The sequence below is a fragment of the Cibotium barometz genome, chromosome 52 (assembly GCF_041138505.1).
Source record: "Cibotium barometz isolate CiBa-2024 chromosome 52, ASM4113850v1, whole genome shotgun sequence".
Lineage (NCBI taxonomy): Eukaryota > Viridiplantae > Streptophyta > Polypodiopsida > Cyatheales > Cibotiaceae > Cibotium > Cibotium barometz.
Window position 1 is genome coordinate 34,259,825 of NC_141097.1, and position 20,681 is coordinate 34,280,505.

General features: G+C 51.0%; 1 protein-coding gene across 6 annotated transcripts in view; it reads right to left on the minus strand.

Annotated features, from left to right (window-relative positions):
• LOC147609091 (uncharacterized) overlaps nt 1-20,681 on the minus strand; it is a 220,507-nt gene that overhangs the window by 23,369 nt on the left and 176,457 nt on the right. For all 6 annotated transcript variants that reach the window (XM_086788806.1, XM_086788804.1, XM_086788802.1 and 3 more), the window contains 2 exons: nt 6,373-6,452; nt 6,224-6,286 (listed from right to left, as the gene is read on the minus strand). In XM_086788806.1, the coding sequence (XP_086644932.1) occupies nt 6,224-6,286; nt 6,373-6,452 (143 nt within the window). The remainder of the gene's footprint in view (nt 1-6,223; nt 6,287-6,372; nt 6,453-20,681) is intronic.

The window sequence follows — 20,681 nt, forward strand, 5'->3', positions numbered from 1 at the left end:
TGAGAGTCTAGATAGGCCTATATCCCTAACATCAAGCTCCCTCAACATCTCCTCTGAGGTATCATAAAATACTGTCTGGTTATGGGCGGTCCTGGCATTGAAGTCTCCCAAGAGAATGATGTCACCATCCCTGGAGAACTCCCAAATGTCATCATCCAAAATAGAAAAGGGAGACTGCCCGCTAGGTGATGCATACACCGATGTACTAGGAGCAAAATAGCATATAGCAATGTAGAGATATCTGCCGGTCTCTGCCCTCAGTCTAACCCACATGTACCTAGCCTGCTCATCTCTGCGGACTATATGTATCAGTGGCTGTAGCTCCTCTCTAAACAATACTGCCACTCCTCCTGAGCCCCGTCCTCTATGCTCTAAACGAGTCTCCTGTCTACAAGCTGTCTCCCATCGGTATCCACTAACATGTGGCATGGACTGTCCAGGAGCCTGATGCGTCTCACAGTAGAAGATGATGTCCCTCCCAGTGAAACTATCCTCAAAAGCCCCTACATCAAGGCGTAGAGATCCATTACAATTCCAAGTAGCAACTTTGAGTGTAGTCCCATAGGTCTCGCGCCGTCATGAAGAGCGCCTCTTCATAATCACCACTCTACCATCTCTATAGAAGGCCACTTTCCCTTTCTCTCGGGCTGCCCTTATCTCGGGCATAACTTCTTTCATGTGGGCAAGTTGCGAGAGTGTGAGGTCATCTCCAAGAAATATTCCCGTTTGCTTGAGTGTAGGACGTCTCTTCAAGAAGTCCTTCTTGGCTTCCATGGAGGGGAAACGAATGATAAGTGCTCTCTCCTTAGAAGAAGATTCGCCACTACCTTCCCTCTTCTTTCCCACTCTCCATGCCTTTGTGTGCGTGGCTTCAATGCCCATCATAGAGAAGAGCTCCTTGGTTTCCCCTTCCGCATCATCACGGTCTTTTAGACCGGACACTCGTACATGTAAGGCCCGGGTCTTCCTCCTTTGCTCCTCTTCAAGGGTCATGTTGATGATGGTGGGAGTGGGGATGGGTGGCGATTCTTTACCTTTCCCTTTCTTGGCGACCTCGATCCATTTCTCGGCCTCGTCCATCTTCTTTTGTGTCTTTGTGATCACCTCCACCCATGAAGATGTCTTCTCTTTATGTTGCTCCTCCTCCTCTCGAATGATCCTCATTTGTTCCTTGATCGTATTCAGCTCTTCAATCAAGGAGGGCTGAAATTCTCCATCCTCAAGCTTGCTTTTTGAAGTGGCTTCCAACTCCTTTTTGAGGGCTGAGATTTCAGCCGCTTGACTTTTAGCATGCAGTTTGGCCTCCACTAGTTCCTCCTTTAAGGCTGAAATCTCAGCCTCTTGCTTGGAAGATCTCTCTTCGAGCTCCTGGATTTTGTCAAATCCCTTCTCGAGTTTGGAGAGGCGGTTTATGATTGCGGTAACGGAAGAGTCGACCATCTTCTTGTTTTCTTTGATAATTGTGCCGAGCTTGTCCTCTACCTTCACGAGCTCCTCTTTAAACCCGGTCTTGGCCATGACTTTTTGCAGAACTTCCCACAGCCAATGGACTGAAAATTAATCCATGACAGCAGCACGAAACAGCAGCAACATGGGGGGGGGGTCAAGTCATGCAGGGGAAAGGGAAAGAGAGGAGATTCAGCAGAGAGAGAGAGTTATGTTGCTGCCTTGGGGGCCTGACTAAGGGTGGGTGGGAAAAGAGGGAGAAAGAGGGGGGCGAAGAGAGAGAAAGAGGGGGGCGAAGAGCAGCGAAGAGAGAGAAAGGGAGGCGGAACAGCGGAGAGAGAGAAAGAGGGGGGGCGCAGGCACGTAGCGGGAGGGGTGGGCGCAGGCGGAACAACGAAGAGCAGCGAAGAGAGAGAAAGAGGGGGGCGCAGGCGAAGAGCAGCGAAGAGAGAGAAAGGGAGGCGGAACAGCGGAGAGAGAGAAAGAGGGGGGGCGCAGGCAGGTAGCGGGAGGGGTGGGCGCAGGCGGAACAACGAAGAGCAGGGAAGAGAGAGAAAGAGGGGGGCGCAGGCGAAGAGCAGCGAAGAGAGAGAAAGGGAGGCGGAACAGCGGAGAGAGAGAGAGAGAGAGTCCAGCCCACTGGCCTGTTGCACAGAGAGAGAGAGAGAGAGAGAGAAAGAGAGAGAGAGAGTTGTATTAACGTCTTCAAAAGGCCAAAATGACCTATGAGACCAAAAGGTTACATCATATCCATGAGGCACATCATCCTTGGTACAAAATAGTAATAAAGAAAGATAACAAAAATCTAGAACTTTAAAATTTGATCTAGGTACATGAGCACAGAACTCTCATATCACCCTAATACATCCCTCATGGGCCGCTGTGACATGGTGCTCAAGGTGGTAAAACTGAGCTGGCGTGAGAAGGTCCTGCGATGATGGGAGATCATGACCTAGATCCTCCTGTGGTAGCGTGGCCATGGGCGAGGGCCATGGGGTCTGGGGCGTCGAGCTTTGCATAACTTAGTGGCTCTGTGGAGTGTCACACCTTCTGGCCGAGCTCCTGCACTAGCCTGTGGTCTGGGTATGATGGGTGGATTGGCCCTCGGAGTGCTGGTATGGAAGAAGTCGGTGAGAGCTCTCCGTGCTGGTCCTCGAGCAAGTACAACTGATCTGGAACTCACTAAGGACTCCCTGTATCTACGGAGCTCTAGAAGAAAAAGTCCCAGGTATCTCTAATCCGGGAAGTCCATGATCCTGGAAAGTGGTCCGAACCCAGTTCGGAAGAGGCAGTGGAACCTCCCCCGAATCTCATAGTATACAGGGCATCAGCATCAGCATCAGCATATGATCCTCTGTCTCAGGGCATCAGCATATGTAATGATCCTCTGTCTCAGGCTCTGTGTGACAGAGCTGTCATATCCTGTCCTCTGATGCGGCCGCCCTAGGCCCATATCTGGCAGTCTCCACTCTCAGTTGGTGGGACGAGGTCCAGATCTGGCCAATCACACATCTCACCCCAAAGGATAGGTGTGTGTCCATGTAGCGTGGGCGGATGATGAACCCATCCTCTGTCAGGCATAGGAGGTGATCTCTTTAGAAGGCCATCTTCGTCCCCAGCGGCGGACGACTAGGTGAACTCCATGTCCTTTGACTATCCAGTCTGACAATGTCCTTCATGATAACCCTGTTCTGCTCTGTGCGGCTGAGAGCAAATGACGAGGCCTCTATGCTGTACTAGAACGGGGGGAGTGCCTCCATCTGCATACCGTGCATGCCAAACCAAGTGCCTACTTGTACATACCAGCACTCTATATCTCCCTCAAGTACACAGGAGAGAGAGAGAGTAGGCAGAAGCACATAGGAGTCGGGACGGCCCGGCATGGCCGGGCAAAGATTAGGGGTGTGGCAGAGCAGTGAGGGAGGAGGGAGACGGGGTCAGAAGGTGGAAGGTGGAGGAAAGCTAGGAGGCGGCGTAGATTAGGGAAGGGAAGAGGTGTGGGCTAGGGGGCGACGGTTGAGTGTGGGGTGAAGAGAGAGAGAGAGACGGGGGAGTTGGTGTAGGAACGCGCAGGGAGGGGGGAGACGACAAGCAAGCGAGCAGGAAGGCGGGGGGGGGGGGCTGAAGTGAAGGCGGAAGGGGCGGAGGGGGTTGGGTGAAACAGGTGTTTAACAGCGGAGGGGAGCTTCAGCTCCAAATGTAATTTTCTTGGTAGTCTTATCTTCTTGTGTAATACTAGACTAGACATTAGTTTTATTGTTGGTGTTTTGAGCAAGTTCTCCAACAACTCTTCAATCTCATGTGGCATCGGGCTTGGGGCAGGTGGGGGAGGACATCCTTCGGCCATACGTTCCATGCAAAGCCTAAATCCCCTTTGCAATCTCTTGGTTGCCATGGAATGGTGAGGGATGTCAAGTAACACTATCCGCCATCTCTCCTCCTCATCTTCATCCTTAAATACAGACACTTCTAGATGTTACAAAAAACATGTTTTGCTTTATAACTTCAAAATTTGAAAAGCATCGAATATACGTACTGATGAGGAGCACAATGAAAAATGGAGGCAAGGGCAGCAAGCCCCGAGAGAATCATTGGAGAGCAGGTATGTGGGTGTTGAGATGCATTCAAGGTACTCATCAAGAGTACATCATCACTTGTCCTGTGGGCAAGACCCTCAGTGGCTTTTGCGACTCAGATTGTGCGGGTGTTCTGGACACCAGGCGCTCATTAACAAGGTATGGATTTTCTCTTGCTTCCTGATGCATTTCTTGGATCAATAAGAAACAGCCCACTGTTGCAAGCTACATGCTTTGCATCATGTGAGGCATTGTGGTTGAGGAGGAGGTTGAAAAGGAATCCTACACAATATGGGTGTGGTGCAGAAGCAGCTACAACGCTGCAATGTGATAACTAGAGTTGCACGGCCATTGCTTGGATTCGTGTGTTTCCTGATCGCACGAAACATAGCGAGATTCATTATCACTTTGTGCACGAGCTCATCATGCTCACAGAGGTCGAGATGGTCTAGTGCTAGACAACAGAGAATTGTGCAGACATCTCCACAAAGGCTCTTAGTAGGGACCAGATGAAGCGGCATCTTCATCGACTCGACATTGGATCATTCACCTTTGGGTGGACATTGAGGAAGGGTATTCGATATCAATCCTCCACCCTCATATTATATTGCCCAAGCACCCGCTAGCTCATGTTTGTACGGTCCCCATTATGAGGGGTAGCGATGGTTGAGCAGCCCGAGCGCCTAGGCATCCCCATATTGACATGGGAAGGTGGCCTAGGAGACCACATGGTTTAGAGACGGCTTGGATTAGATTTGGTACACTGCCAAATAGGCTACATGCTACACTGGACCGTTATCTCATAACCATTCACATGTGGAATAGGTATACTTTACTCTTGGACACCTTGTCCTAACATTGCGGAGCCCAAGACGAGGTCATGAGAGATGGGGATACCTTGTTGTAGTCTTTAGTTCATCTTTATGGGCCGAGTCTACAACGCAAACGGTGGAACCGGCTATGACCGCGATCCTACGAGCCCCACATATACACACATCATCAGTCATCACTGGGAGTTTACTCCCTAGCCTCTATTAGCATACAGTCTCTGTCTTGGCAGTTCTAGAACAGCCATCGACGCTCCCTTCACAGGAGTACACAGGTGTGGGGATTTGCCATATATTGTATCACTTCGTTATCTCATAACCGTCCACACATGGAATAGGTAGACTTTACTCTTGGACACCTTGTCCTAACATTGCGGAGCCCAAGAGAGATGGGGATACCACATTGTAGTCTTTAGTTCATCTTTATGGGCCGAGTCTACAATGCAGACGGTGGAACCGATTATAACCATGAACCTACGTGCCCCACATACACACATCATCAGTCATCGCTGTGAGTTTACTCCCTAGCATACAGTCTCTGTCTTGGCAGTTCCAGAACAGCCATCGAAGCTCCCTTCACATGAGTACACGGGTGTGGGGATTTGCCATATATTGTATCACTTCAGTAATACAATATTCTTTTCTCTCTGTTATTGTGCAATTTGAGTTTTTCAAGTTTTGTGCTGTAAAAGATCCTATTTCTTGTGAGTGTTCTCTGGTATATACACTGCACATTGTATCCTTTTACATGCGTACCTTGGGATGTGGAGACATTATAGAGACTGCAAAGGAGACCTCATAGAAAAGGGTCTCCCTTTAAACATATGAAAGAATAACCCTTTGAACATGAGAAAGAAGACTGGATTCATAATAAACTCATAGGGACTGTGAACCTTCTTTTATACAAAGGAGGGTTGTGGTGACCAATGTGGATAGTGGCACACACAGGAAAAATTAAATATGATTCCTACAGTAAGGTTCTACACAATGTCATGAATGATCAGTGACTTGCTCCAATATGCAATCTTTTCAGAAAGCCCATTTAGTTGCCCCATGAATGGGAAGACAATACACTAAAAGCTTGCTGAGAGTGACCTGAGCATGGGAAAAGGAATACTATTTATTAAATGTCTTGTGTTAAAAAAGTGTTTCCAAATTGTGTTCAGACATAAAACACTTAGTGCATTAAATGAATTGTCAAGTACATTCAATCAATTGTCAACAAGCAAGAAAATCGCAAAAACATGAAGGATAGTGTGCACAAAGTATAAGCTTAAAAGCACTCACTAGCTTTGTACCAAATGTACTACATATGTTATATCCAAAAAAGAGAACAAAATTTCAAAGTGAAAAAAATATGAAAGAAGCGCGTACAATAGGCAGATGAACATCAAGTATCACATTGTTGTAGATGCCTAGACCCAATATGATGCCCACCTGAATTGATACACTGTATTAGGTGACATAAAGCCTTCCTTATCAACGTTTCCAGCACTAAGATAACATGATGTGTTCTGAGTTACCAATTCAAATGTATCTTCAGATTCCATTGAGTTTGGGTTGAGCCAAAAGTTGCGTGTCTCATCATTGTATGAGAACATTCCTGTGCATGCAGCAGCAAGTCACAAATTTAGGACCAGCACAACATGAAATCTGTAAAGATAGCACCATTTTTTAAACAATTTTTTAGGCTGATTATCTGGAGCAAGATGAAATTTTCTGTGTATCCTAAGATTTCAAGTGAGTATTGAAATGCCTCCAAGTATGAACCAGGCAATGCTCAGACATATTCTGATTGGCATAGCATAATGCCTCTTATTAAATTTGTTTAGGACTTGTGCGCCCATGTCTATATCAAACTTGAGAATTCCATATGCTAAAAAAATATTTATTAATAAAACCTGGAAGTGACTAAGTGCCATTTTTTTTTCCGGAAACAAGTTCGTTCTATTAGTTAACAGAAAACAATGTCGAAGGGATACATACAACCTCGAAGGGCTAGATACAAACTCGCCTCCATGTACGGGCGAGGATCAAAGAACAAGAGGGGGAGAAACATGCACTTCTTTTTTTTTTCCCGAGAAAAGATCCTTTCATTAGTTATAAAAAAAACGCCCACTGGGCTACAAAACCCCTCTCCTGCTCATAAGAAGGTAGAGCAGAGATCCAATCAAGGCAGCTAGGGAGACTCTCCCTAGGTGCAAAAAAGTACAAATACAAGTACAAATAACTGAGAGGCTATATCATACAATGGGGGGGGGGGGGGGGGGGGGGAGAAATCCAAACACGTGGCCTGTAGTGCCAGCGGGGGGTACCCGCATGTAGAGTATAGAAGGGGCCGCTGCGCCAAGTGGTGTGGAAGGCCTGGAGCCGCAAGATCGCTCGATCCGAGTCGCCCCGGATGCGGTCATACTGTCCTGCCAGATACTCCGAACAGTCTCTGCTGGTGGCTCCAGTCTCCCCTCAAAGGCCCTGAAACAACGGGCTCTCCAGGTGAACCATATGGTGAGGCTGCTGAGGAGCTCCCATCGTAAATCCCTCTCCTGTGTCCAGCCGGCGGACGAGAAATCCGGTGAAGGAACAAGGTGAGGCTGGCCCCTAATGAATCTGATGGCCTGGCTATCCTGCTCCATCTTGTATCCCAGAGCAGGCCCTGACGAAGTCAACCAAGTAGCGGCTCCCCACGTATACATGCCCTCTGAGAGAGGGGGGCCAAAATGCGCAGCATCCTCAGCCAGATCTGCTGCGCCTGTGGATAGTCCCATAGGCAATGTCTCTGTGTCTCCAATGGGTGGCCGCATCGGACGCAGGCCGACGGAAGGCCACTATAGACAAGCCAGGTGCCAACTGCAGAGCCCCTGTGGGCAACCAGCCACTGGAAAGTCGAGATCCTGCGTGCCTGTCCGCTAGCCCAGAGCTTGGTCCAAAAATCCTCCAGGAACTCCTGTTAGAGTCCCTGTAGCCGCCAATGCTCCGATGCACCTGGAGAGACCATCCTCCTCGCAGTCAAAATATGCGTCCCCAACCGAACAGTGTACTGCAAAAAGGTGATCTCTGGGGCCTCGGGGGACGCATAAGGATCATGCCACTCGTACTCGCCAGGGTCCCACTGGAGCCGGGCCAAGGGGCGCGCAACATATGCCCATATGCGCCAATCAGAGTCCGCATCTGCAGAGTCTAGATCAATATGCCACTTCCGAGAAGCGGCGGCCACTACCCGTATCCACTGAAAGATGCACTCTGCAACCAAAGGCGTCTCCGCCTCCACTCTCTGAAGTCTGCCCGCATCCTGTATCTCATAGTAGAGGCATCTACCATCCTCAGTGCAAGCTCTGATAGCAATCAGGATCTCCAACTGTGTAAAGGCTCCCATCCACCGTGGGGCCGCTGGCTCGAAAGGCGTGAACCACTCCTCAGTGAGTGCCTCCTCAATGTCATCCCTCATAATCAGCCCCCCTCTGAAGTGACTCAGCCTCTCCGCCTGGATCTCCTCCAGGAGACTGCAAAAGGCCTGGGTGCCGCCACCAATGGTCCCCAGGCTAGACGAGGCCGAGAACCCAGCATATGACCATGCTCTGTGCGTACCGCGGGGCTCCAGATGAGCGGCTGTCTGGCCCGCTCCTCATCACAAGTGGTAGGTCTCTGAGAAAGCCCCGGTCTCAGCAGCTCCCAAGCTCGCAGGATGCTCAAGGCAAATCTGTCCTCCCATCCTCTACTGAGGCCTGTCCTCCTCATCTCTATGAAGATCCACCGTATCTCTGGTGCCCAAGTGCCCCCTGTTGGGGGAGCTCTAGCCTGCAGCTGCCGCTGAAAAAGAAGCTCCTTCCAAGGCTTAGCGCCTGGAAGCAGACCCCGAACAATAAGCTTCCCCAACAAGGCTCTACTCTGATCAGCTGGATCTATAATGCCTAAGCCCCCCTGGGCGAGCGGAAGAGTACTAACTGCCCAAGCAACCTTAGCTCGGGCCGGCTGACCATCCCGCCCAGACCAAAGAAAGTTCTTGATCAGCCTCTGTACCTGGCTGATGCAAGAGCTCGAGAAGATCCAGCAAGACGTGATGTACATAGTCGCTAAAAGCACCTGATTTGTCACCACCACCCTCCCAGCCAAGGATAGCCGAGCTGTACTCCAATATAAAAGCCTCTTCCGAATACTCAGAAGAAGCAGGGCGATCTGCTGCTCAGGTGACAAATCAAGTCCAATCTGGCATCCCAGATACCGCACTGCTGTGCCACGAGGAATCCATCTAAAACCTGGGTCTGGGCTCCATGCCGGAGCGGGAGTGCTACTGATCCAAAAAGCCACTGTCTTGCGCCAATTGATCAATGCTCCCGAAGCCACACCAAAAACATGTAGCGACTGCTCTGCCCTCTGTAGATTGGCCTCGTGGCCATGCAGAAACAATTCCGTGTCATCAGCAAACTCAGAATCGAGCAGGTCCTCACCCCGGACTAGAAGCTAGAGTCCTCTCAAACCAACCTCCTCTGCTGTCAGATACATGCTCATAGCCTCTGCAAAGAAGAGAAAAAGGAACGGGGCGAGAGGGCATCCCTGACGGACTGATCTGGTCAACTCAAAACTCGACCCCCGTCCTCCTGCCATCAACACCTGGCTATGAGCTGTGGAATATAGAGCCGCCACTCCTCGAATCCAGTCTGGCTCAAAACCCAGGCGAAGGATTGTGCCCTCTAGGAAACCCCAATCGACTCTATCGTATGCCTTCTCAAAATCGAGAGCATCACGACCAAGTCCTCACTGAGAAATCTAGCTCGGGCCGTCGCCTCCCAAAAGGTGAAAATGTTTTAATGTTGTCAAGGATACTGCGCTCCTTGACGAATCCTGTCCGGGTAGCATGAATCAACTCCCCAAGGAAGGGCTCGATCCTCAAACTCAAGGCCTTTGCTAGGACCTTGTAGACAGTATTGAGGATCGTAATAGGCCTCCAATGTTGAATATCATCTGACACTCCCACCCCCTTGGGGATAAGAAAGATCAAGCCCTCTGAGAAGCTCTGTGGCATCACCCCAGTGTCCAAAACATACTGAAAGCCCCTACGGAGGCATGCCCCCAAAAGGTCCCAATAGCGCATAAAGAAGGCAGGCATCAATCCGTCCTCCCACGGCAACTATGACACGGAAGGACCCTCAAAGCCTCCACAAGCTCATCCTCTGAAAGGGGCTCACCCAAAACTGTGCGCATACGATCTGTGACCCTCCTCTGCACATGGGCCCACACAGTCTGTCTGCAAGCATCACGTGCCTCCGTGGCTAGCTCCGCTGAAAGCACGTCTCTATAGAACTCAGTGGCAATGGCTCTAATCTCCTCAGGCTCAGTGGCTAACGATCCGTCCTGCCTCCTGAGCTGGCGTACTCCTGCTCGAGCATGGCGGGGTCCGGTGATCTCAAAAAACTCCCCAGTCACTCTATCACCAAGCTGCGTCCGAGGCCTGGCGATGATAGTAGAACTCATGTCTCTGCTCCTCTGCCTCTCTAACCTCCTGGCGTGCCTGGCTCAGCTGGGATGCCACCCACTCACATGTAGGCAGCTGCTCTTAAGGACGTTGGAGCGAAGCAAGGCTACGTCTCAAGCGACGCTCCTGCTCTTGTGTCTCTCCCAGTCGTGTCAAGGTTGTAGCGTGCAAAAAAGAGCTGAGCTCGATGAGTCCCTGGGCACACTAGCCTGCTGCATCCAGGTCAGAGCTCTGGCTATCATGCCATATCCTCTCAATGTCCTCAGAAAGACTGGGATCTGTAAGTATCCTCTCTGGGATCCTCAACTGCAAGCTGGTCTCCCGTGTCCTCTCCTCAAGTGTCAAATAACTGGCGCATGGTCTGAAAAAAAGGTGCCACCACGCTCCTCGAACCTGTCGCCCACATAGAAGCGATCAATCCGTGATAGATTAGTCCCTCCCTGCCGGCGATCCGACCGAGAAAAACTAAGACTGTCCTGAGAACGGGAGAAAGCCTCATGCTGCCATGCATCAGTGATCTGCAGTGTCATACAAAATCGCTCCCAAGCTGCAAGCTCCGTGCCGTGCACTGTAACATGACTGCCTCCCACCCTATCGGCCGGGTCCTCAAGCATGTTGAAATCTCCCCAACACACCAATGTGCGGCCTCGGGCAATGCATCTGTAACAAGGGTCCATAACTCTGCTCTGGCACTAGCATGGTTGGGCGCATAGACATTGAGCACTCCAAAGTGCTCATCGTGCATCCTCAGAATAACATACTGTGCTCTACCAGGCACAATGACCCCACGATCCACAATGGCCTGCCGGCCATACATCCGCAATGACCATACATACTCCTCCCTGCCCACCCAAGGGGCCAAAACTTGCAGACCAAAATGTGTCCCATCTATACCAGGCATCACCGAACCATATCTCCGAATCCTGCTCTCACTCAAATGGTGCTCTTGCATCATCAGAATATCAGTACTGCCCCCAACCAGGCATCTCTGAAGCTCTTGCCTCAAGCAACCACGATAACGTGCATAGTGTGCGCCGCCAAGGCCCTGTACATTCCATGAGATGATCCTCATGGATGACCTGCTGAGGTGGAGGCTGTCTCAGCCATACGGCGAGCCTTCGCAAGCGGCTTGGATGGAGAGCATAGTGACAGGGGGACGGAGGGACTCCCACGTGGGACGTGGGAACGCCGTCTCGAGCAGAGAGACCTGCACACCGGGCTGGGGACGGCCAGGGGGACGGGACGGAGGGGACGTGACCAGGGGACGGGCGTTCCCCCCTGTGGGAACGGGGGGACGTTGTCTGCAGGGGGGACGGGGACGGCTGCAACAGCTAAATCTTCAGGCATTTTTTTTCAAATAAACGGCTACTAGCCGTTAACATTGGCCATTTGAGAGAGAGAGAGAGAGAGAGAGAGAGAGAGCAACACAACTATATAATGGGCTTGGAGCCACTCCTCTTCTACTCAAGCCTTCCAAGACTTGAGTTCCTCTCCACGATCTCCCTCTCCTACTCAAGCTTTCCTCTCCACTATCTCCCTCTCCTACTCCACGGTCCATCACCTTCCTCTCCACCCTCTCCTACTCACTACACCGTCCCCACCCCCCGTCCCCGTCCCCGTCCCCGTCCCCGTCCCCGTCCCCGTCGCTTGGTAACTATGATGGAGAGTAATCCCCATCCGAGCGGCTACGAATCTGCCCACCCGGTGTGCTGCAAGAGTCTCGGACCAGGCGCCAGTGGTGGCTGTGTCCCATAGCGACTGCCTCCCGCTCGGAGAGAGAAACCTCATGTATGCATACATAGCCAGGGTCTCGTGCTAGGTCTGCCACTATGCAAACCACCAAATGTCGAACCGCGGAGGCATCCGCACTCCCGGTATCAAAGAAATGTGCCAACTCCCAGAGTCGGCCTATCACGTCTGTGATCGCTCACATGGTGAGAAAACTCAACTGCCTGAGTCTTCAAAATACTAAGAGCAAGATCCAGAGTCCACTCTCGGTCGCTAGTGCCGCAAAGAGAGAAGGAGAAGGCCACTGCTGAGTCAAGTGCCTCCTCCCCTCGGGCCGGAGGTATCACCCCATGAACTCTCATGGGTGCTGGCTCATGGGGGCCCTCCGCTCCAAAAAGGCGTGTGAAGGCATAGTCGAAAGCCTCCGAGCGCTGTCTAGTGTCGAGACTACTCAGCCGATTGCGGATAGAGGATATCCGTGAAGCACGAATCGGCATGGTAGGTCTCCTCTGCGCTGCTCGAGCAAGATCGGTGCTCAGTGCCCGCCGGACTGTAGGTGAGTGCCAGGGTATTGCCAGTGCCTCCTGGGGAGCTGAGGCGAGCGGAGGGGGAGGAGGGGGGGAGAAGGGGGTGGGGAAGAAGCCGCTGAAAAAGCGGAAGCGGGAACGGGAGGAGGCGAAGGTGGAAGCGAGGCGGGAGGGGGGGACTGGGGAGGGGGGGGTGGGGGCGAAGGGGGGGGTGCTGGCATCTCATGATCCTCAGTCTGCGCTGGGGTCTCCTCCTGGAGGGGAGCAAAGCTGTTCCTCACTGGAACCCAGTGATGCTGAGGTTGTGACTGCTGCTGCGTCGGACTCTGGGCATGCTGCTGTGGCTGTCTCCCTCTACGGCGCCCCTGTCCAGGCTGCCAATCCGAGGTCTCTGTGGGCTGAGCAGGTGTCCGGGAGGCTGCCTGCCGAGCCGCATCTGTGGGCGGGCCATCGGGGGTCTGCTCTGTGCGGTGAAGGTCGGGGTCTCCTGCGAGGGCAGGCCTTGGCCAGGTGGCTAACCTGCCTGCATATAAAACACTGGTTCGGGAGCCCCGAAAACTCCACTCTCTGATTGATCCATCCCCACCCCCCCCCCCTATCCTAGGTAACTGAATGACCTTCGGAAGGGAGGAGATGTCAGGAACCAAAACTTTGACCGAAGGCAGGCCAGCTGCTCTAGCCACCACTGAAGCTGCTGTGGGGCCAGTCTCAAGCATCGAGCCCACCAATGATCCTATCCTAGAAAGGAGCGAGAGGTACTCGCGGCGAAGTCTAGGAAAGCAAACTGTAATATGGAATAGGCGCTCTCCCTGCTCGGTCGCTGCTGGGTCGAAACCATGCTGCCAAGGTCTGAAGAAGGCCCGCGTGCCCCTGATGTCAAAAGGACTCATGGCTAGGACCTGGGCCACGCTCTGGGCTGTCTCGAACTCAATCTGGTAGTGTCCGCGGCCCAGTAACTGAACGTCCAGGATCTTGCCCACATCTGCAAGAAGGCGGGCCTCGAGAAGATCTCGGATCTCCCCTCTGCTGGGGTGAGTGCAACTATACGGCAGATGGTGGAATGTGCCTGGAGGCGTTCCACCTCTGCGGCGAGGCTCGCTTCCTCTTCTGGCGAAAGAGAAAGCCTGATGGGGGTATCCTCAGGGGCGGGCGAGGGGGCTGCGGAAGAGTCCCTCTGAGGTGGGGCGGGAGGAACCTCCATCAGAGTCTGAAGCTGAGTTGAGGGCGAAGCGATAAACGGGGGTCCTGCAAGAGCCAAGCTGCACGAAAAAGCGGAGCGGGGAGGGGAAGAGAGGGAAAGGCGGAAAAACAAAGGGGGGGGGAGGAAGATAGAGGGGAAGGGGCGGGAGACAGAGGGGGGCGGAAAAAACCAGAAGGGGATGGGGGGAGGGGGGGGGGGGGCAGCGGGGAACGAAAGGGGGGGCGGGGAAAACGTGAAAGGGGGGGGTAGGGCGGGGGCAGGCCAGGGGGGGGGACGCGAAGGAGACGGGCCGGCGGGCAGGGGGCAACAGGCGCGAAAGGGAGGGCGGGGGGCGCGAGAGACACAGGGGCGTGGAGGGGGGGGTTTGCGAGCAGGCGGGGAGAGGCTAAGTCACGAGGGCGGGGAGGGGGGTGCGAGCAGGCGGCAGCTCGAGCAGGGTGAGGGGCGAAGGCTTCAGCGAGCACGGTCCCAAGGTAGTATTAGAAACATGCACTTCTCCTTTGGCTGGCCGCTCTATGAGGAGAAGGCAATCTCATACAGGGGGTGGGGGAGAGAATAACCACACGGGTGGTCTGTGGTGCCATGTGGGCTCACCACCTCTATTTGTGAGAAAAGGTCTAGGTCACCAGAGCCTCAAGAAGGCTTCCCGCCGGTTCTGCATACGGTTGGAGCCACCCTGCAACTTCCCCCACTGGCCGTGGAGGGTATGAATGATGTCGAGCCGAATGGCTCCCGATGGACTCCGCAGGCGGAGTGTGGGTGCCTTCGATGACTTCGCTGCATTGAGCTCTCTAGATGTGCCAGGCTGCAAAACGCTACTTCAAATCTCCCATCTTTGGCACCAGTCCAATGATGAGTAGATGGGGCTGGGATTGGTATTGACGAAATGCAAAGGTGAGAGACCTGAAGGGCTAGCCCCCTACCTTCCTCCTCATAAGCCATGACAATGTCAGCCTCAGTGGCCCAAGCAACACTGCCCCATGAAATGATAGGGGTAGAGGTCCCGTCCATTGTAAAAATGGGGAGAATCGACTGGCAAACCTGTTGGGCCTTCTAGCAATCCCAAAGACGACGACGCTAACACTCTCATGAGGGTGGCCGCACCTCGGGAGTCTACCGCCAATGGCCAACCACATGCCAACCGCCAAACTCCTGTGTGTCAGCAGCCACAAAAAGAGGGTGGTCTTTCGAGGCCGAAAATTGTCCTAGAGCCTCTTCCAAAAATCTGAGAGAATGCGGTGGGAGGCCCTGAGACTGCCAGTGTCCTGCTGTTGCCCGGGTGCCCTTGACCTTGCGCATCTGGATCCCATGGCCTAGCCGTGCTGTGTATGCAAAGAACGGGGTGCCCAGAGTCTCCTCCTCCCTGTCTGCAAGATCACGCCAAGTCCACTCCCCCGCGTCCCACTGGAGGCATGTGAGGGACCGGCTCTCCCAAATCCATAAATGCCAGAGTCTCTCCCTGACCACCTTGGCCGGAGGGGGGTCAATGTGCCACTCATGTGCATGAAATCCAATCACCCTCACCCTCTACAAGGTGCATCCATTGAAGTCATCCAAAAGGAGCTCTGATCTCTCTAATCTGCGATGGGGTCCAATCGAAAAATTGAGCAAGGCGCAGCTCTCATTTACGCCATGAATTGCCAAGAGGATGTCATGTGTAGTACACACACCTAGCCATTGTGGGGGGGTCGGGTCAGGGATAGGGGTCAGCCACTCCTGTGGAGATTCGATGTCGAAGCTAAGTCTGTCTATGCCCCGGATCCCAACCAGGCCTCTCTCCTAAGCCTTTGGGGGAAGCTATCTGAATGCTAGTGAATCTCCAAGGGATCTGGTAGGTCCTATGCTCAACGCTCCCATACATGAGGTCGGGCCCCCAGCATGTGGCCACTAGGTAAACAGATTAAGGGGTTTCAGGTCACGGGTTGCCGAAGATGCTTCTCCGAGGCTACCGAAACTGACTCTTGGAGGGCCCGCCTAAGGTAATCCCAAGCTCGTCGTAGGTTGGCAGCAAATCTGTCCTCAAAAGTTGGACTAAAGCCGCAGGCTCGCATCTCTGTGAAGATCTATTTGGTGCTTTTGCGGCCAAGGGGCCCCCAGGCTCGGAGTACGAGCTGAAATCCTGGCCAAGAGGGAGTCCTTCCAAGGCTCACCACCTAGGAGAAGTCCTCTAACAATCAACTTGCCCAACACGGCACGGCTCTAAATGGCAGGGTTGATGATGCCTACGCCCCCTCTGTGTCGCGGCTGAATGATCACTCTCCAAGACACCTTGGGGCCCGGGCACGCCTCCCATCGCTGCCAGCTCACAAAAAATTGCGGATCAACCGCTGCTATGTTTGAGCAATGCAGGCTCGGAAGAAGGCCAAACAACAAGTATTATACCACATGGTGGCAAGGACCTAGTTCGCCACCACCACTCTGCCAGCTAGAGAAAACCTCACAAAACTCCGATACAAAACCTTCTTCTGAATGCTCACAGGCCTCCCGTCTCGCTACTACCAGCCCACAGAAAGTTGCGGATCAACTACTGAATCTGACCAATGCAAGCCCATGAGAAGGCCCATCAAGAAGTAATATACAAAATGGTGGCAAGACGAACCTGGTTTGCCACCACCACTCAGCCGGCTTAGAAAAGCCTTGCTAAACTCCATTTTAGAAGCTTCTTTTGAATGCTTAAAAGAAGAGGCGCTAACTGCAGCTCTAGGGAGATATCAATGCCCACCTGGTATACAAGATAACTGATTGGAGTGCCTCTTGGGATCCACTGGAAAGCCTCAACTAGACGCCAAGTCGGGGCAGGCGGAGAGCCAACCCAAAATCCATAGGACTTGGTGCCAGTTGATTTGCGCTCTTGATGTGCGACGGAAGATCTCTATCGCCTTTGCAAATCTCTGAAGATTCCCCATGTCTCTTGATAAGTATGCAGCTATGTTATCTGCGAACTCAGAGTCTAGCAGCTTCTCCTATGCACGGATGGGGAGACGCAATCCCTGGAGCCTAGTCTCTTGAGTTGAGAGAAAACTGCTCATGACCTCCACAAAAAATAGAAAAAGATAGGGTGCTAGTGGGTAGCCTTGCCAAATCCAGCGAGAAAGGGGAAATCTGTCACCTCTGGCTCCCTGAATGAGACCCTGACTATGGGAGGCCGAGTAAAGTCCGGAAACACCACGGATCCACTCCTCTGGAAAACCCATCCGGCACATCTTCCCCTTTAAAAAGCCCCAATCAGCTCTATCATAGAGCTTTCTCGCAATACAAAAGGAGAAGGATGTGATCCTGCTGGCGGATCCTGGCCAAAGCTATCACCTCCCAGAAAGTGAAGATGTTGTCAAGAATGCTCCGATCTTGAACAAAACTTGTCTGCGTATCATGAATCAAGTTGGGGAGGAAGAGATGAAGTCTCCGGCAGATGGCCTTGGCCAAAAATCTTGTAGGCGGTCTTGAGGAGGGTGATGGATCTCCACTACCGAATCTCCAATCTGTTACCACCCTCCTTAGGAATCAAGTGTATCAAACCCTCTGAAAGCCTCTTTGGCATGGCACCCGTAGTTATAATCTCGTTCAAGGCTGCTCTAAGGCCACCTTCCATGAGATCTCAGTGACAGAAAAAAGGAGACTGGAAGCTCGTCCGCTCTTGGGCATTTGCCCCTAGGGAGTGCCATCAAGGCCTCCGCTAGCTCCTAAGATGTGAAGGGAGTCAGTAGGAAAGTCCAGAGTGGGGGAAACCACCTCTTTTGTGTACCGCCAGACAACTTTATCTAGTCACGTGATATTTCTCATCAATGTACTACTCCTTATACACCACACCGGAATGTTGTGGCTGGGCCTCGTTATCGTACTATTAGTGAATGGCGAGATGTATGCTTAAAAACAAGGATTTGCTATTTACATTTTGGCTTGAAGCGGTCATGTGCACCAACTATGTGCTGAACTGTTGTCCCATTAAAGCATTGAAATCTATGGCAGCTTATGAGGCTTGGAATGGCATAATTCCTATGTGTTTTGGGATGTTTGGCTTACGTGCATGTACCAGTACAACAAAGACATTAACTTGATGCCGGTTTTATACCCCTTTGATCTAGGAGGGGAGGAGGATGCATCGATTGCAGCCTCTTTTTGTCTTTGATCCCGATAGTGGGCCATACTGAGGCAGCTGATAGTAGGAGGTAGAGTTGGAGCTACAATGTTTGAATGAGTGTTTGCCAAAATAAGTGGTTGAGCATGAATGCTCTAACCAAGGGGGGGTTTTGCAAACTATGATAGGTTTTTTTTTGTGCCCAAGATATATGTTCAAAGGATGTACCTACCCCAAACTCCAGAAAGATAATAAGCTCGTTGAGTATGTTTGAAACCTTAGGAAATAGATGAACGTTGTGTGGCCGGGTGGATTTGTGCAGGTGCGCGAAATGAAAATGGATGGTGTATGGGAGAACGAAGGAACCGGGCAATGCAAGTTCTGGAAGAATTAGAGGCGGCGACAGGCTTATGAGAGGGAGAATTGAGGAAGTTTTCGAGTGTGGTTTTTGTCGAGAGTGTGGTGACAGTGAGCACTAAAAAGAGAGACCACCAGACAAAAACTGCAGTGGAGTGTCTCCTGCAGGTCTGTTTTCTTTGACTTAAGCTTGCAAGCTAGAGTTCCTATTGATTTTCAAGTTTGCAGAAAAGAAGTCTAGTGTAGAGTGAGAGGAGCTGATTGAATTAGAGCAGAGGGAGTGTCTACAGTCCAACATCTCTGTTAGAGACATGATCCAGTCCAGATTCCTACTCAACTATTGCTCTGTTGAGTGTTAGCAATTGAGTGCTGATTTCTATGAAATTTGAACTCTTTGCTTTGAAGTGCTATCGCTAGGGTCTACCTGTGGGGATCCTTGAGTTTCTTTTGTGTTTTCCTCTTATGAAGGTGCCCAAGTCTCAGGGCTGTTGAGACAATGTTGTGTTTTGTCTATCTGAAGCAATCAAAGCTTGGTTTGTGTTAGCTGTGAATGGATATATAGTCTTTTGTTTTAATGTTTTAGTTGTGATGAAGATGTTGTTTTGATTGAGTTCTTGGAGATTAAGCTCCTGTGTGTATTAGTCGGATGTTTGAGGAGCTGCTGCTGACACTCTCTCATGGTATTTCTCATCAGTGTACTACTACTTATACACCACACTAGAATGGTGTGATTGAGCGCCATAATTGTATGCTTAAAAGCAAGGATTTGCTATCTAGATTTTGGCTTGAAGCGGTCATGTGCACCAACTATGTGGTGAACTGTTGTCCCATTAAAGCATCAAAATCTATGACAGCTTATGAGGCTTGGAATGGCAGAATCCCTACGTGTTTTGGGATGTCTGGCTTACGTGCATGTACCAGTACAGCAAAGACATTAACTTGGCATTGAAATGTATTTTTGTGGGGTATAGCATTGAGAGCAAGGGATACAGGCTGTATGTACCTTCCACCTGTCTACAGATGTCATCTTTGATGAATATGCATCCCAACCTATGCTTTCGTGTAGGCTACAGCCATCAAGTGATGCCCCATATGTTTTTGATACATTGCTGCCATTACTTGGTACAAGTGTTGAACCTGTTGAGCTTGCTTTGGCTCCAAATCAGCCTCCTGTTGCTGCTGAAAATAAACAAAATCAGCAGCCCAACATTTCCCCTATTTCTCAAGATCTACCACACTTGGAACAGGATGTCGTGGGTGATGCATTGGTTGAAGAGAATACAGCCATTCGTGACTCACAAAGAGTTCCCCAATGGTTCATTGACACCTTGCATGACAACAAGCTGCCTACACTTATGCTAGGTCGTACATGCAATGCCTCTTGACATGCATCTCATTTTGTTGACACAACCCTTGTTGCTACCGCATGTAATGAGGAGCCACTTTCTGATTTTGATTCATTGGAGAGTGATAATTGGGTTACAACCATGCGTTCGGAGTTGGCCTCCATTGAAAAGAATGCTACATGGGAGTTGCAGGCAAGCGTGCTATCGGCACAAAGTGGGTGTATAAATTGAAACGCAAGCCTGATAGCCAAATTCGATCGCTATAAGGCTCGTTAACTCGCCAAAGGGTATGCCCAGCAAGAGGGCATTGAATACGATGAGACTTTTACGTCTTCACGTATGACTACTATACGCACTATTGTTGCATTGGTTGCGCATAAAGGTTGGAATGTGCATCAGTTGGATGTTAAAACTGCTTTTCTGAATGAGGATATGAAAGAAGAGGTTTATGTATCATAGCCTCCTAGTTTTGTTTAGAAAGGTGGAGAGCATAAAGTATGCAGGTTGCGTAAAGCACTTTAAGGCCTTAAACAGGCTCCTTGTGCTTGGTATCAAAAGATACATGCGTACTTGCTCTCTCATGTTTTTCAGAATAGCCCTATTGAGAGTACCCTCTATGTTAACAAACAAGGGGATGATTTTATAATCCTGAACCTTTATATGGATGATTTGCTAGTGACTTGCCATGATGAGGAGCAAATTTCAGCTTTCATAGCAAAATTACAGCATGCATTTGATGTTACAGAGATGGGACTTTTGCATTACTATTTGGGTATCGAGTTTATACCAATTGAGGGGGGCATCATGCTATCTTAGAGAAGATACATTGAGCAGCTCTTAGAAAGGTTCCAAATGATAGATTGCAAACCTATTTCTATTCCCATGGGACTAGGCTTACGACTATCACTTGAGGACTCTTCCGAGCCATTTGATGTTGCTACTTATCAACAAGCTGTGGGATGCCTTATTTATCTATGCACTACCCATCTTAATATTCAGTATGCAATGTCACAGTTGAGCAGATTTATGCATTGCCCTGGCACTAGGCAATGGCAAGCAATGAAGTGTGTCTTTGTTACCTTAAAGACACTCAAGACTTTGCATTGTTTTATAGCAATGCGTCTTCTG